Source organism: Elephantulus edwardii, unplaced genomic scaffold (assembly GCF_000299155.1).
Source record: "Elephantulus edwardii isolate Elephantulus edwardi_28Jun2011 unplaced genomic scaffold, EleEdw1.0 scaffold00116, whole genome shotgun sequence".
Classification (NCBI taxonomy): domain Eukaryota; kingdom Metazoa; phylum Chordata; class Mammalia; order Macroscelidea; family Macroscelididae; genus Elephantulus; species Elephantulus edwardii.
In genome coordinates this window covers 8684919-8700977 of record NW_006399866.1, presented here as the reverse complement: position 1 = coordinate 8700977, position 16059 = coordinate 8684919, and the positions used below count along the sequence as shown (strand labels likewise).

General features: G+C 37.7%; 1 protein-coding gene across 1 annotated transcript in view; it reads right to left on the bottom strand.

The window, feature by feature from the left end:
* SCAI (suppressor of cancer cell invasion) overlaps positions 1-16059 on the bottom strand; it is a 196171-nt gene that overhangs the window by 73667 nt on the left and 106445 nt on the right. The window contains exons 4-6 of the mRNA XM_006892570.1: positions 8590-8685; positions 5852-5938; positions 4055-4153 (exon numbers count right to left, since the gene is read on the bottom strand). Of these exons, the coding sequence (XP_006892632.1) occupies positions 4055-4153; positions 5852-5938; positions 8590-8685 (282 nt within the window). The remainder of the gene's footprint in view (positions 1-4054; positions 4154-5851; positions 5939-8589; positions 8686-16059) is intronic.

Below are 16059 nucleotides of genomic sequence, written 5' to 3'. Positions count from 1 at the left end.
TTTGTCTTCTTGATGTTGAGCCTCAATCCATACCGAAGGCTGCAGTCCTTGACACTCTGTAGCAAGCATTTTGGGCCAAGAAGAAAATACAATCTACACACGAGTTCTACAGGATATATCACCCTCGCGTCAGGGACATAACCACTAACTTAAGAGACACTGGTTACAGCATAAGGAATTGTCAGCAGGTGATGTGTTTGGAATCACAGAAGCCAAGAAAGCTTCAGATACAAGCTGTCAGACCAAGGTTTAGACAATGGAAGATAAATGCTGAAGGGAGTGGGTAGAATTGAAGGAGTATCTCGGTGGAGGGTGGAGCTGAGAAATAAGTGGGTCAAGACACTGGGCCAAGGGCAGGGACAACACTGTAATTAATGGTTAACTCCACAATGAGGGATATATCTTTCACTTTCTATAAACTGCTTATCTGTCAGATACTTCTCTAAATCTGAACATTCACATTAAGACAGACTAGAAAGAAGGATTGGTCACCCACTTCCAAAATAGCAGGTCTTTGAAAACCCTATGTACAATAGAACACATGTAGACTAACAGAGAGGGCAACTGAAGTAGAGCTTTCAAGTATGGGAATCTAAAGGAAAAGAACAGTTGTAAGCAGACACTAGTGATTGGAACATGGGATGTGAGAACCATGAATGTAGGAAAATTAGATATTGTTACGAAAGAAATGGAACGCATGAATATTGACATACTAGGCACTGGTGAGATGAGATGGACCGGCATGGGGCATTTTGCGTCAGATGATCATATGCTATATTACTCCGGAGATGAAAAGGCGAGAAAAAATGGGGTTGCTTTCATAGTTAAAAAAGTAATTTCTAGACCCGTCTTGAAGTACAACATTGTGATTGACAAGATAATATCCATATGCTTACCAGGAAATCCAGTGAATACCACTATCATTCAAATATATGCACCAACAACCAGAGCCAAAGAAAAAGAAATAGATGATTTCTACCAACTTTTACAGTCAGAGATCGATCAAACATGCAATCAAGATGCAATGGTAATAATGGGTGACTGGAATGCAAAAGTTGGGAACAGAGAAGAAGAATCAGTAGTTGGAAAACATGGATTAGGTGATGAACGAAGCTGGAGATAAAATGATTGAATTTTGCATGACCAATGACTTATTCATTGGAAATACGTTTTATAAGAAACATAAACACAGGTTATATACGTGGATTTCACCGGATGGTATGCACAGGAATCAGATCGATTACATCTGGGGAAAGAACAGCTGGAGAAGCTCATTATCCGTCAATGAGAAAAAAATTTAAAATGGAGTGGCAAATTAATTTCTTTCTTCTTATTTGGTTTTAGCTACAGGTTGAAAATTTTAGTGTCGATTACAATTTTGTATGAGATAAAAAGAAAAAAAAATCTACCAGCTGAAAAAGGCCTTCTCTAAATGTATAGATTAAGGCCAAGGATTGTACAATGGACTGTCTGTTAAGTTTAATTTTACTAGCCTCAGGTGAAATGTTTTGTCATCTTCATCCTAAATTACCTTTATTAAACTGCCTTGCTTTAGGAGGCACAGGAAAAAAAATACATAGGTGGTATTTGCCATTAATGGAGCTAATTACCAAAAAGGAGCTATTAGCCCAGAATCTCCTCCTGTGTGATTAATGCCTCTGAAAACCCACTGGAGGGTCATCTATGGGTTGGTTCTGACTCTATGGTACACACAACAATAACACAGAGAGTGTAGCTGTTACCCCACAGGCTTGACATTTCCAGGAGGTCCACTAGCAGTTCCTCAGGAGAAAAATAGGCAATCTCCCTATGATTTACAGCCTCTAAAACCCAATAAAGGGTCAGACATGAATCAGTTTTGACTTGGTGGCAATAAGAGCTAAAGAGAGAGATGTGCTTTTAAAGAAGAGATTTGCTATTAATCAAACATAAGGACTTAGAGTTAACTTCTTTAGCAAATTAGAAAACACAGAAAAGCGAATGATACAAAGTATTTTGCTAATGCTTAAACAGAATTTTGCTTGTTGTTGTTGTTGTTGTTGTTATGTGCCATCGAGTCGTTTGCGACTCATAGCGACCCTATGTACAACAGCCCTAAACCCTGCTCTATCCTTTGCCGATCGCATTGCCTCTGACACACCCATCCCGATTACCCCAGTCACTGAATCAATCCACCTCACAAAATTTTGCTTACTGTTAATAAAATGCCTACAAGGCATTTTGTGGGGTTTATTTTTAGAAACACCATTATATAACATGTCTATAAACAACAAAAATTAATGTTTGTTAAAATATGTGTGTGTGTGTTTGTGTGTGTGTGTGTGTGTGTGTGAGACACTGAGTCGAAACTGACTCACAGCTGACTCTCCAGAGAGTTTTCACAGGCAGTAAATCGCATGGGAAGAGAATACCCATCCTTCTTCTACAGAGCAACTGGTGGATTTGAACCAAGTAGCTTCTTACCACTAGGCCACTAGAACTCCCTAAAATATATATGTAGTCAATATATGAAGCAAATAAAAATAATACCGAAAAAGAAAACAACAGATGGCACTTACACAACTGATAGAATAATGAACTGAGGTGATGACAAAATGCTATCAAAGGGGCAACTGCAGGATTTAGAACCTATCTGCTCTATTTGTACCAAGAGAATTCCTCTAGACAAGTCTGAACAAACTGTACAAAGGAATGAGGGGATTCAAAAGACAGGCTTTTCAAAATTGTCACTACATAGCTGTAAGGCTTATAATAATGAATCACAACGTGTTCTTTAGAAAAACATTTTAAGACTATGTTTTCTTCCATTGCTAAGAGAATATAATCTTTTCACCATATAACAACTGTGAGTTCTATTGTTGGATATAGAGGGAAAAATTCAGATATTTTATGTCTGAACTTTTTTCCAACAATTCTTGGAATGTTAGTAATACAGGTTTCAGAAAACTCCATCTGAACCAAATTTGATGCCAAACATTTCATAGTTCTATCCTCATTTGGAACTAACAATTTATAGCCCTAAATGTCCCTAACCCCCAATAAAAGATTAGCTTTCTTAAGTAAAAGAGTACATCTCTTCTGTGTTTTCTTTTTTTATACAAGCCATCTACCACAGGATAAAGTATAGTAAGTGCTCAGTAGATTTCCATTGGAAATGAGTAAATTGTACATGATTCATTTTTTTCAACAACAAAGCTACTCTACTGACAAACAGTATTGAGTACATAAAAGAAAATTAAAAAGCATTAGCAGTCTCTTTATCTAGTCCCATATAACACTTTTTACAGACTTCTGAATATATGTAAATTATGATAAGGTCATCAAAAATTGGTTTAAAAAAACAAAGGTTATCAATAAGCCTCCCTTTGGAGCTGTTTCGTTTCTAGTTAAGCACTGTATGACCATATTCTCTCATGAAAAAGCAGCCCCAAGCCTCCTTTTTGTTCTGACTCTACCCTGGTATTGTGAAATCTGTTACATTACCTGGAATATTCATTATTTTAAAGTAATTTTATATTTCGGAATTTTCTCTCAAGTAGGTTTATGTATTTTTATTGTTGTTATGGGCTGCAAAGTCAGAACTAATTCATAGCTGATCCTCCAGAGGGGTTCCAGAGGCAGAAAATCCCATGGGAGTAAACTGACCATCTTTCTCCTGCAGAACATCTGGTGGACTTGAACCATGTACTTTTTGGTTAGCAACACAACTCCTTACTACTACGTCACCATGTGGTAATTAGACTTACATATAGTAAATAAAAATCAAACCCACGACTCTCAAGTCAGTTCTGATTCAGCAACCCTCCATTGGATTTCTTGAAGCTTTACGGGAGACTGACCATCCTTGTCTTATAGAGCAGCTGGTGGATCAGATCAGTCAATTTTTGGTTCACATCCTGACAAATTACACACCATGGTGCCTTCAGTACATAGAAAGCACATGATACAGACTGAGTAAAGAAGAGGATGTATTGTTTTCTATGTAATTTCCATATATACTAAAGATATTAATAATTTTATACTCAATATTTTTAAAAATTTAATAGGCCCATACCTGTCCTCTTTATTGACTTGAGAATAATATGATCTCTGCCGGATTGCAGAATAGAAGGAGAAGGCCTCATTCAGATAGCTGGTCTCAGAAGTGCGTAGGCTATGAAGAAAAAAATCCATATTTTACATTTCAGAGTGCCTTAAACTCTTCATCAAGAAAACAATCATCTCACCACTATTCCACTGCCCTCTGAGAGGGGATGAGAATGATTTCCCTAAATGTGAATTAGCAAACAATAATCATGTCATCCTTAAAATGTGCAAATTAATGATTATTTTTAAAAGACAGTTGCTCACTGCTCCCAAACCTTAGTCTTCATTTACTGTATTATCTGACATCTCTAATTCATTTATAATTACAGTTTTAAAAAAATCTATCATCCACAAGTATATTTTTTAATTTTTTTATTATATTTTTTTGTGTGTACCATCAAATTGGATCTGACTAGTACAGGAGACTTCCCCTCCTTCTCTAGCAGAGCATCTGGAGGATTCAAACTGCGCACCTCTGGGATTACAGTGCAGCTTCTTGCCACAAGGCCACCAGAGCACCCTTCCACAAGTGTATTTTGAACACTTGTAACATATGCCTGCCAGTAACAAATGCTGAGATGTGAGATTGTGGCTGTGATGGTTAAGTTATGTTAACTTGGCAGGGTCATGATTCTTAGTGGTTCAGCTGTTATGTAATGATATAGTTTGGTTGTAATATACCCAATGGTGTAATGTGGCACTCCAAAAACAATGTAGTCATCCTCCATTTTGGTGAACTGACATGGGGATTGGCCACTTTCCCATAACGCCAATTATTTTGCAAAATGACTTGGTCTTTGGAACCTAACTATGCTGGTGAGGAGTGTGTATATTCTTATTATTTGAAGGTATTTTCCAAACACCATTCTTCATTATTAAATCTTTCCCCCAGAAAGAACCACACCTTTCATGACTTTCTCCAAAGTCATGGATAGTCAACTTTTTGTTTGGCCCATTTCCTTAGTTTTTTACAGAAAATTCTGATGAATACTAATCCAATTATATTGAAGGAATTATGATGATGATTACACTTTATATTTAACATGTTTTGTCTTATAAGGGCCTCAAGAAAATATTCTAACCCCTAGAAAATTTTTTTTTCAATTTAGGTTGTTTATTTTTCATTTCAATGAATAGAAAATTATTTTAAGGTGGGAAATTTTCAGTGGCATACCAAGAGAAAAATACTTAGGAAGAGAAAGGAGTTTTCTTGCCTATAAAATTATAAACGGTCCAAATAATTTTCATGTGTGCTTGATATTATTGATGATGACATTTAGTTCTTTCTGTGACTACAGAGGAACCATTTAGATGATACTGCTCAAAGGCTATAATCAGTTCACAAAACTATCTTTATCCACTTATCTTTTATGTACAGTCCACTAGTATAAATTTTTTGTTGTTTTTATACTCCTGAAAACAACTCATTCATATATACAAGTTGTAACATATATCTGCATATTAAGATTTATGTAAAGCCACTATATCTCTAAGTTTCTTTAGTATTGATCATTAATTTAAATTCAAAATCAAATTTTTTTAAGCTATAAATAAGTATGACAAGAGACTTGTTGGGAAGGCCAGTTGTTCAAGCAAATAATGTTAATTATGGAAAGTCATAAAATAATGCTGTCTTAATCAATTTGAACTTTTATTTGAAACTTAGTGTTTTCCCTCCTAGGAAGTGTGTGTACTCTTTACCTCTGATACAGTGTCCTGTGTTTCAATTAGATATATAGTTTCTTTCCACATTCGATTCACTTACTAATAATGGTAGTAGAGCTGCCCAATCTTGGAAGCAATTTCTCCTATTTGCCATCGCTTCAAGCCATACCGGTTATCCAGAACTTGTCTATTTTATATAGGAGACAAAAAATAAAAAATAAAAAGATCGTAAATTTAAAAAACCCCACGTCAATAAAATCTGTAACTCATCGGGTTAGAAATTAACATCCAATTTATTAAGCTTATTAATTTTTCATGCTATTTCAATTAAATCCAAATAATACTTAAAGATCAATTTACAATGAGGAGAAAGATAAAAAGAAACTCCTTTGAGTTACATTCATGAAAATTCAAAGCAATATCCCTCAAGTAACTCTGGTCGATAAACAACAACAATTTTAGAATAAAACTATAAATAATCTAATCCATGTTGGAGTTAATTGAAATCATTTTAGATAGGTCTTAATTTTTTAAAAAATAGTGCTCTGGGTGAAAATTTACTGAATTAATTCATTTTCCACTTAATAATTTGTAAATAAAGCATTTTATGATATCAGTTGCATTCCTCCCAATATGTCAGCACTCTTTGTTTACACTCCATGTTTCCCATCCATTTCATCCAGATTTTTTATCATCCCCTGCCTTCTCAATTTTTGCTTTTGAGCAAATATCCTTTTCATCTCATATAATTAATCTGGGGTATTTTTTGTGAAAAGAAAAATTTGTATTTAGAATTAGTCAGCTGGGACTCAGTTTAGATGATTCCAATTTTGTTGACAACACCCAAAAGCATTCTATTCAGGAGCACTTTCTCTTCATCAGGCCAAATCAAGGTGTTGACCTTGGCCACCTCAATGTCACAGAGCTTCTGTACAACTTGTTTGATTTGGTACTTGTTGGCCATGATATCCATAATGAACACAAGCTTGTTCTTCTAGCTTGTTCATGGCTGACTCAGTGGTCAGGGGAAAACGTCTTCTAGGGTCACTGTTCTGTGGGAGGATGTATTTGGACTGTCTTCAGTCTCATCGTCTTGGACTGCTAGAAGGTAGGTGACAGGCAGATCTTTTGTGGCTGTGGATGCCCTTCAGGACTGCCTTCCTGGCCTTTAATACCTCTGCTTTGGCTTCAGGTTTGGGAGGGGCAGAGGCTTACTTCTTCACCTTTGGTGACATCTTGGTAAAAAGGGATATTGTTTTAAGAAACATGTTCTTCTCAGGTGCTACTGTTTATTTTATGGGCCTATTATTTAGGTGAAAGGTGAGCTGTTAGAACATCTTTAGTTCAAGGTCTGAATGGTATCAAAGGGGTGCCTCTAGACTCAGTCAGATCATTAAGTCTGATCTTTTTTGTGAATCGATATTTTATTCTAGATTTCTTCCCACTTCATCTGGGACCCTCTGTTGCAATCTCAATCAGAGAGGCTGGTAGTGGAAACCAGGTACCATGTTGTTGTTATATGCCATCAAGTCACCTGTGACTCATAACAAACCTATGTACAACAGCCCTAAACTCTGCTCTATCCTGTGCCAATCTCATTGTCTCTGACACACCTACCCTCATTACCCCAGTCATTGAATCAATCCATCTCAGAGTCTTCCTCTCCTGCGCTGTCCTTCCACCCTCCAAAGCATGATGTCCCTCTCCAAGGACTGGTCCCTCCTTGCAACATGTCCAAAGTATATCAGACAAAGCTTCAGAATCCTTGCTTCCAAGGAGCAGCCTGGCTTAACCCTCTCCAAGACAAACCTGTTCACTCTCTTAGTATATTCAATACTCTTCTCCAGCACCACAGCTCAAAGGTATCAATTCTCCTTCTATCATCCCTAGTCACTGTCCAGTTCTCTGATGATGCATAGCAAGTGATTGCAAAGACCACAGCCTGTATCAGGTGCACCTTAGTCTCTAGATTGGCATGGTCGCCCTTCAGTACTTTGGAAAGGTCCCTAACAACAGACTTTCCCATTGCAATACATCTTTTCATTTCCTGGCTGCCAAGAGTGTTGACTGTGGAGCCGAGCAAACTAAAGCTGTGAACAATCTCAACCTCTTTACTGGCTATTATGATGCTTCCAATTGGCCTAGTGGTAAGAAACTTTTGTTTTCTTAATGTTGAGCTTCAATCCATATTTAAGGCTGCAGTTCTTCACTTTCTATAGCAAGCGCTTCAGGTCCTCTTCAGCAAGCAGGGTTGTGTCATCTGCATTATGCAGGTTGTTGATGAGTCTTTCTCCAATCCTGATGCCACATTCCTCCTCATAGAGCCCAGCATCCCAGATGATCAGTTCCGCATATAGATTGAAAAGTTATGGAAACAGGACACATTCCTGACATATTCCCTTCCCGATTTTGAACCATGCAGCATTTCCTTGCTCTGTTCTGACGACTGCCTCTTGGTCCAAGTACAGGTTTCGCATAGCACAATTAAGTATTCTGGAATTCCCATTATTTTAAAATCTTTATAACAAAATAAACTTGTTTGTTTTCATTTGACTCATAAAGATAAAATATTTTTTTTAAGTACCAAGAGGGGAGGGAGCTCTTTTAGTGGCTAAAAGCTGCATTGCAGTCCCAGAGGTATGCGGTTTGGATCCACCAGATGCTCTGCTGGAGAAGGAGGGGTAATTTCCTCCTGTACCAGTCAGATCTACAAAAAATAATAAAATTTTTTTAAAAAGGACCAAGAAGGGGTTAAAAAAAATCCTCAAAATCATAAAAGTAAAAACTGTGACTACCATGAAATAGAACCTTAATCCTTTAACTATAAAATCCCTTTACCGATGCTGCTGCTGGAACTTCCAAAGCTTGGTGTAAACATCAAAAGTTCTTCCAAAATAGGACTGCCACTGCTTCTGTCCATATTGTGGCAAATCTCTGTAATAACAAATAAATACATTTGAGTGTTAACTCTCTTAGGTTATTTTGTAATTAAGTCTTGTGAGGGTAAAAATTGGATAGATTTAAAGCATTTGCATTCAGGCTTTTAAAAAAAAATGTAACCGTTGGAACAGAAATAGTTCTTTAACAAGGATCCAGGATATGTTATTTCCTCATCCTGCCGCCTCCCTCTCGGATGGTTAATTTTTAGTCTCTTTTGTAGACATCTCTCCCAGGAAGATTCTATCCCTTTCTTTTTTTTCTCTCTCCCTAGGTGACCTTATTCACATTTTCCTATATACTGTTAGCTTCCAAGTGTTCGTATTGAACTAAGAACATTGCAGTTTAAAAATACAGCTTTAGGAATATATTTGAAAGTAGCTGTGTAGGTAATACTATTGTTTCAATTATTATATTTTCTTCCCATAAAAAAAATACATCCCTATCCTTGGGCTTGGTAACTTACAGTACATGCTTTTGATATTTCTCTATCCGAATAGTACTGGCCTTGGAAATAGAACATACTGTAGTCAACGAATATAACTGTTTGCTATCAATGCCAATTTTGAAGAGCTCCAAGAGATGTTACATGCTCCCTCACTTTTATTTTCCCTCTGGCGTTAGGTATGCTCCTCAGCCTAAAACCCATAGTAAGACATAGTTAATGGAGTCACAGAACTGGTACCAATTTGTGGCTAACATGAAAGGTAGAAATAAATTTTTACCATATGAGATAATAAAATAATGGTATTACTTAATATAGAAACTGTTTTTAAAAGCAAAATGGTACAGAAACCAAATTTACCAATAAAGTATTGCTGTAACAAACAGTTAAAATATGTGGCATTAAAATACAAATATAGATATAGATATATCGATATGGATATAAATATATCTATATATGGTAGTGGTATGGTAGTGGCTTTGAGTCCAAGTGGTTAAGCAGCAAGACATTGTCCCTAGTAGCAAGAAAAATTACTACCTACATAATGCAATGGAAAAATATCATTTGTCTTCATTAAACTGAGAACTGGATAATGTTGCTAATATACTTAGGGATTTATACAAAAAGGCCTTGGATTTGATTATGGATTAAAGAAACTGAATGTATATTAAAAAAAAAAAAAAGACATGCTGCTGTTGTTGGTGTTATGTTCCTTGAAGTCCTAACTTCTGGTACTTTTGAACATGACCTTTCAGACGTAAGGTCTTTAAAGATACTATCAGTTAAGTTAAAACAAGATTACACCAAAGCAGAGTGGATTATAATCCAATCTGAGCTGTTGTTGTTAAGAGCCATCAACTATGATTTGCAGAGAACAATAGATGGAAGCCTTGCACTATCCTGCACCATCCTTGTGATCTGCTCGAGCGCATTGTTGGAACCTGTGTCAATCTCTCTTCCTGAAGGTCTTCCTCTCTGTCACTGACTCTCTAATTTTCCAAGAAAGTGGACTTCTGTCCTATGTAAGTGAAGAGATACAGAAATACAGAGGGGGCTAGCAGTCACATGACGATATAGCTTGCAAGCTAAGAACACTGGTTTGTAGAAAGGTATTGAACAGATCTCTCCTTCAAAGTCTCATGAGGAATCATTATAACCAATATCTTGATTTCAGACTCCCAGTTTCTATGTTTTATTACAGCAGTCATAGGGAAGTAATACATATTTGATTAGCTGGGTTAAGAAAAGGCTCTGGCAAGACAAATGAACAAAAAGTAATTGGCTGATTAACCAAGAGTGAAAAGAAAAGAGTATCCATAATTACAAAAGAGTATCCAAAATAACTCTCTTATTTCTCAAACTGAAACTTAACAGAAGTTTTCATGCCTAACTGTAAAATATACAATTGAAAACTGCTGGCTATAAATGTGCATTATGATTCAGCTTCATACTTAGGGCAAACACTTTGATAAAGCCGATAAGTAGAATATCACATGATATTCATAATTAAATCTAAAAGAGAAAAAACTTGACTCAAAAAGGCTGCTCAAATTAAGAAAATTAAGAACAGGAAGAGAAAACTTGAACAATGTAAGAATCAAACTAACACTAGGCTTTTCTTCAGAAATACTGCATTTTATTTCCCATATGCCTTTCTTGCCAATTTTTGCTGTTGAAGCTAATGATTTTTCAAATTTATCTCAGTTTCTTTTATCATTTTCAGAGATAAAGTCTTAAGGAAGATGTCACCACTCCCTGTTCTTTTTGTTTGTTTTACCAACAGATAATTTATTAAAATAGTGGATTTAAGAATAAGAATCTTCACTGGTGACCTGAACCTCTACTCCAGGCTCAGTATCTGTTTATGGATCTCAGAAGTGTGCAAGTCAACAAGTCTCTTGTGAATCTTCATCCTGGAAACAATCCCAGTTCTGAGAACTTCACCACAACGGGCTTTCCTTGAAGGAATTCTCTCAGTCCTGAAAGACCCTAACCAGACCCTTCACCTTGAGGTGTCTCTAATCAACTCAGCACACACCGTTTGCAGGGATTTTACACACTGGGACTGGTCAGAGAAATTCTAACCCAGTGAATGGTCACCTCTGGTTCCACCAGTGTCTTTCCAGTGACCTGAAAAGTCATGGCTGCAGCATGGCTTCCTGACTGACTAGATCCCCACGAGAGTGAATGGCAGGAGGAGGACTAAGTGAATGAAGCCATGTTCAGTAGTGAAGTTTAGCAGCAACCACATGTCTTCCTCAAAGAGGCTCACTTCTCCCTGTGTGTGTGCAGACACACAGGTGGAAGAGCGAGCTCTCATGGAAGGAAGTTTTGCAACTCATCCAACAGTTCTAATCCACCAGGGACTCCTAAGGCAAAAAATGGGCAAATCGCAGCCCCTGAAAAACTGCTGAAGGATCATAGCATCAGCTATGAGTCAGTTCCAATTCAACTGCTTTTATGACTTTAATGACTGCTCAATGACTTTAATGAGATGTAAGAAAGGTGACCCAACAGAGTGCGGAAATTATTGAACAATATCATTAATATCACATGCAAGCAAGATTCTGCTGAAAATGATCCAAAAACAACTGGAGCAACACGTCAGAGAACTGCCAGATGTGCAGGCTGGATTTAGAAGAGGCCGTGGTACTACAGATATTATAGCTAATGTTAGATGGATCTTGGCAGAAAGCAGAGATTGCCAGAGGAATGTCTATCTATGTATCATTGACTACGCAAAGGCTTTAGACTGTGTGGACCACAACAAGCTATGGCTGACTCTGAGAAGAACAGTAATCCTAGAACATGTGATTGTGCTTATGCAAAATCTATATTTGGACCAAGAGGCAGTCGTCACAGCAGAGCAAGGAGATTACTATATGGTTAAAAATGGGGAAGGGTATGCAGCAGGGATGTATTCTGTCTCCATACCTTTTCAATCTGTATGCAAGAGATCATCTGGGATGCTGGGCTGTACAAGGAGGAATGTGGTGTCAAGATTGGTGGAAGATTCATCAAGAACCTACTTTATGCAGATGACACAATCCTGCTTGCTGAAACTGAGGAGGACCTGGAGAACTTGCTGCAGAAGGTCAAGGGCTGCAACCTTCAATATGGATTGAAGCTCAACAACAATAAAACAAAGATTCTCACCACTTGGCCGATTGGCAGCATCATAATGGATGGTGAAGAGACTGAGATAGTTAACATTTTTAGTTTGCTTGGCTCCAGAGTCAACACTCTCAGTACCAGCAACTAGGAAATCAAGAGATGAATTGCATTGGGAAAGTCAGCTGTCAGGGACCTCTCCAGAGTACTGAAGAGCAACGACATCAGGCTGGAGAGTAAGGTGTGCCTGATCTGGGTCATAGTCTTCGCAGTTGTGTTCTATGAGTTGGAGAGCTGGACAGTGACTAGTGATGATAGAAAGAGAATTGATGCCTTTGACCTGTGGTGCTGGAAAGAGTGCTGAGTATACCATGGACTAGGAGAACAAACAGGTTTGTCCTGGAAAGGGTAAAACCAAGCTGCTCCTTGGAGGCAAGGATTCTGAAGCTTCGTCTGACATACTTTGGGTATGCTGCAAAGAGGGACTAGTCCTTGGAAAAGAACATCATGTTAGGAAGAGCAGAGGGACAATGCAGGAGAGGAAGACCCTGATGAGATGGATTGATTCAGTGACTGGGGTAATGGGACTAGGTGTGTCAAAGACAGTGAGGTTATCACAGGACAGAGCAGAGTTTAGGGCTCTTGTGCATAGGGTCGCTATGAGTTACAAGGGACTCAACGGCACATAACAACAAACAACAACAAGGGGAAGAATTCTTGTCTTTGAGCCAATTACATTTGAGAATTTAACTCATCTTCACTGGAACAAGGTGTCATCTAGGACAGGGTTCAAATCTGCTCTTCCTAGGGTTGCTAAGATTCATACGTCATTCAAAAGCACCTAAAAACAAACACCAAAGCAATATTTCTGCTAACTCTCCTTCCTTTCCAGTAAGAGTAAGTCTAATCGTTTTCTCACATCTACACATGGATTATAGTTCTAAAGTACTCTAGAGTATTTAGTAGCAGATCAGCGGATAAGGAGACCTTCACATTATCTCTGCAACCTGCTTGTCTACAGACTGCCTCCCCATTACCAGAAAATTCTTCATGTCTCTGTCCCAAATAATAATGCTGCAACAAGTGGATTTTACAGCTCAACAATGTGACAGAGTTACTGCTACAGCTGTCTCATAAAGCAGTAACCTGATTTAGGTGAGCAGGTACAGTTTTGTGGTAGCTGATTTCATCAGTTAACTTTTGCTGCCTAACAAGCCACTTCAGAACTCAGAAGCTGAAAATAAAAACCATTTATTAGCTTGCAATTTTGCAGGTTGGTAATTTGAGCTAGATTCAGTTGAAAGTTTTCTCGTGGTTTCAGCCAAACTCACTCATGCAAATGTGAACAGGTGGTGGTTAACGGTCACTTGCACTTATCCTGGACTCCCTGGCCTCCAGCAAGGGTTCTTGCCACACGTATTTCCCATCAACCAGCAGGTTAGCTTGAGTTGTTCACATGAGAGGAATGACATGATTCTTCAGAGCAGCAAAGGAGAGAACAAGCTCTAATGGGCATTTTTCTGTGAAAATCTCTAATGCTTCATCCTTGCTATTGTCTCATTGGCCAAAGCAAACCTCACAGCGAAGTTCAGTGTTTTAGGGGAACCCCCAGGTAGGAATGCACAAAAGAGTATTAATTAATTCTGCCCTGTTTTTGTTGTTATGTACTATCACGTCAGAACTGCCTTATAGCTGGCGCTACAGCGGTTTTCAAAGGCAGTCAACAGCACTGGAGGGGACTGACGATCTTTCTTCTGTCGAGCCACCGGTGGATTTGAACTATGTGTCTTTAGACTGGCAGCACCAACTCCTGCCAACTAAACTACCAGAACTTCTAATGTGCTCACAGAATCCTACAAACTGCAACCTGAGGCTTGAATGCATTCTTCAGTTCTTTCAACCTGAGAAATATCAAGTGTGTTCTTCCTTTTTGCTTTTCTAACTCCAGGTCTTTCCTGAGTTTTACTACAATACTCTGCTTTGTCTTCTTGAGCCACTGAATAGAAATCTTCAATTCAGCTGTCTCACGTCATCATTTTCCCCCATTTATTACAGCTTCTCTAAAGTCTAAAACAATTTCAAAGTCTCTTTTCACATCCATTTTAGTCTTTCTCCCTCCCATTTCCAACCTTTTAAATATAGGGAGTTCTGGTCGTTAGTGCTAAGGAATTGCCAATGCAAAGGTAAGTGGTTCAAAGATGGGCAATCTCCTGTGTGACTTACTGCCTCTGAGAACTCACTGGCAGATCAGCTATGAGTCGGTTTTGACTCAATAGTGTACAATAAAAACCTTTTAAAGATATTTTTTTATTTCATCATACATGATATCTTTTATTTCACCCTACAATTCATCTGGTCTTTGTTTTTTAGTGTTCAGTACATCAAATATATTATTGAGATGGTCTGGTCTATAAAGTCACTTGCAGGACCTGGAAATCTATGAATCTACTTTTCTATGCATATGTTACTTTTTCTATTATTTATTCAAATAGATCACATCCTATATAATGTTCTGCAACTTGTTTTTAAAATATATCAGGTTTCTTTTAATTCTATTAAAAGCAATCTACATGTTCAATGCAATCCCAATCCAGATACCAAATGCATTTTTTTCAAGGAGATTTAAAGGGAAATTATCAAATTTATTTGGAGAGACAAGAAACCCTGAATAAGTAAAATACTTCTGAGAAACAAAAATGAGGTAGGAGGCGTAGCACTCCTTGACCTCAAAACCTACTACACAGCAGTGGTTAACTAAACAGCATGGTACTGGTACAATAACAGGCACAAAGACCAATGGAACAGAATTGAGAACCCAGAAAGAGTCCCAGCTATCTATGGTCAAGTGATATTCGACAAGGAAATCAAAGCTACCAAATGGGGAAATGTTAATCTCTTCAACAAATGGTGCTGGCAAAACTGGAATTCCACTTGCAGAAAGCTGAAACAGGATCAACATACAAACATACACAATACACCATACACAAACATCAATTCAAGGTGGATTAGAGACCTGTGAGTAAGTCTAAAACCATAATGTTCATAAGAGACAAACAGGGATCAAGCTTAGAAGTGCTAGTCCAAGGTGTAAAGAGACTGCCAAATATAACCAGAAATTCACAATGTAAGAGGATAAAATTGATGCATGTGACCTTCTAAAGATTAAATCCCTGTGCATATCAAAAACGTTTTCTAACAGAATGAAAAGAAAACCTACAGACTGGCAACAAACATTTGGTAATACCATCTCAGACAAGAGTCTTATAACAAAAATTTGCAGAATACTCCTGGGCCTCCACAAGAAAAAGACTGATAACCCAATTTCAAAATAGGCAAAAGACACTGAAAGAATTTTAACAGAGGAAGATATTCAAATGGCAAACAGACACATGAAGAAATGCTCCAAACCACTGGCAATAAGAGAAATGCAAATCAAAACCACAATAAGTGCACACCCATGTTTATTAAGGCTTTGTTCACAATAGCAAAGAGGTGGAAACAACCCAAGTGCCCATCAACAAATGAATGGATAGAGAAGGTCTGGTATATTAACACAATGGAATACTACACAGCATTGAAAAACAAGGAACTTGTGAAATATTATGCAAAATGGATGACCCTGGAGGACATTATGCTGAGTGAAATATCACAGTTACAAAAGGGCAAATATTGCATAGGGCCACTGTTGTAAAACGGGACTGACATCAGGGTTGAGGGAAGACAGGAAAGGAGGAGAGGAATGATGCATATTGCATTGAAACAGATGAGGGTGAGAACTGTTTAAAAGGGACATATGAATGGGTATTCTTGTCATT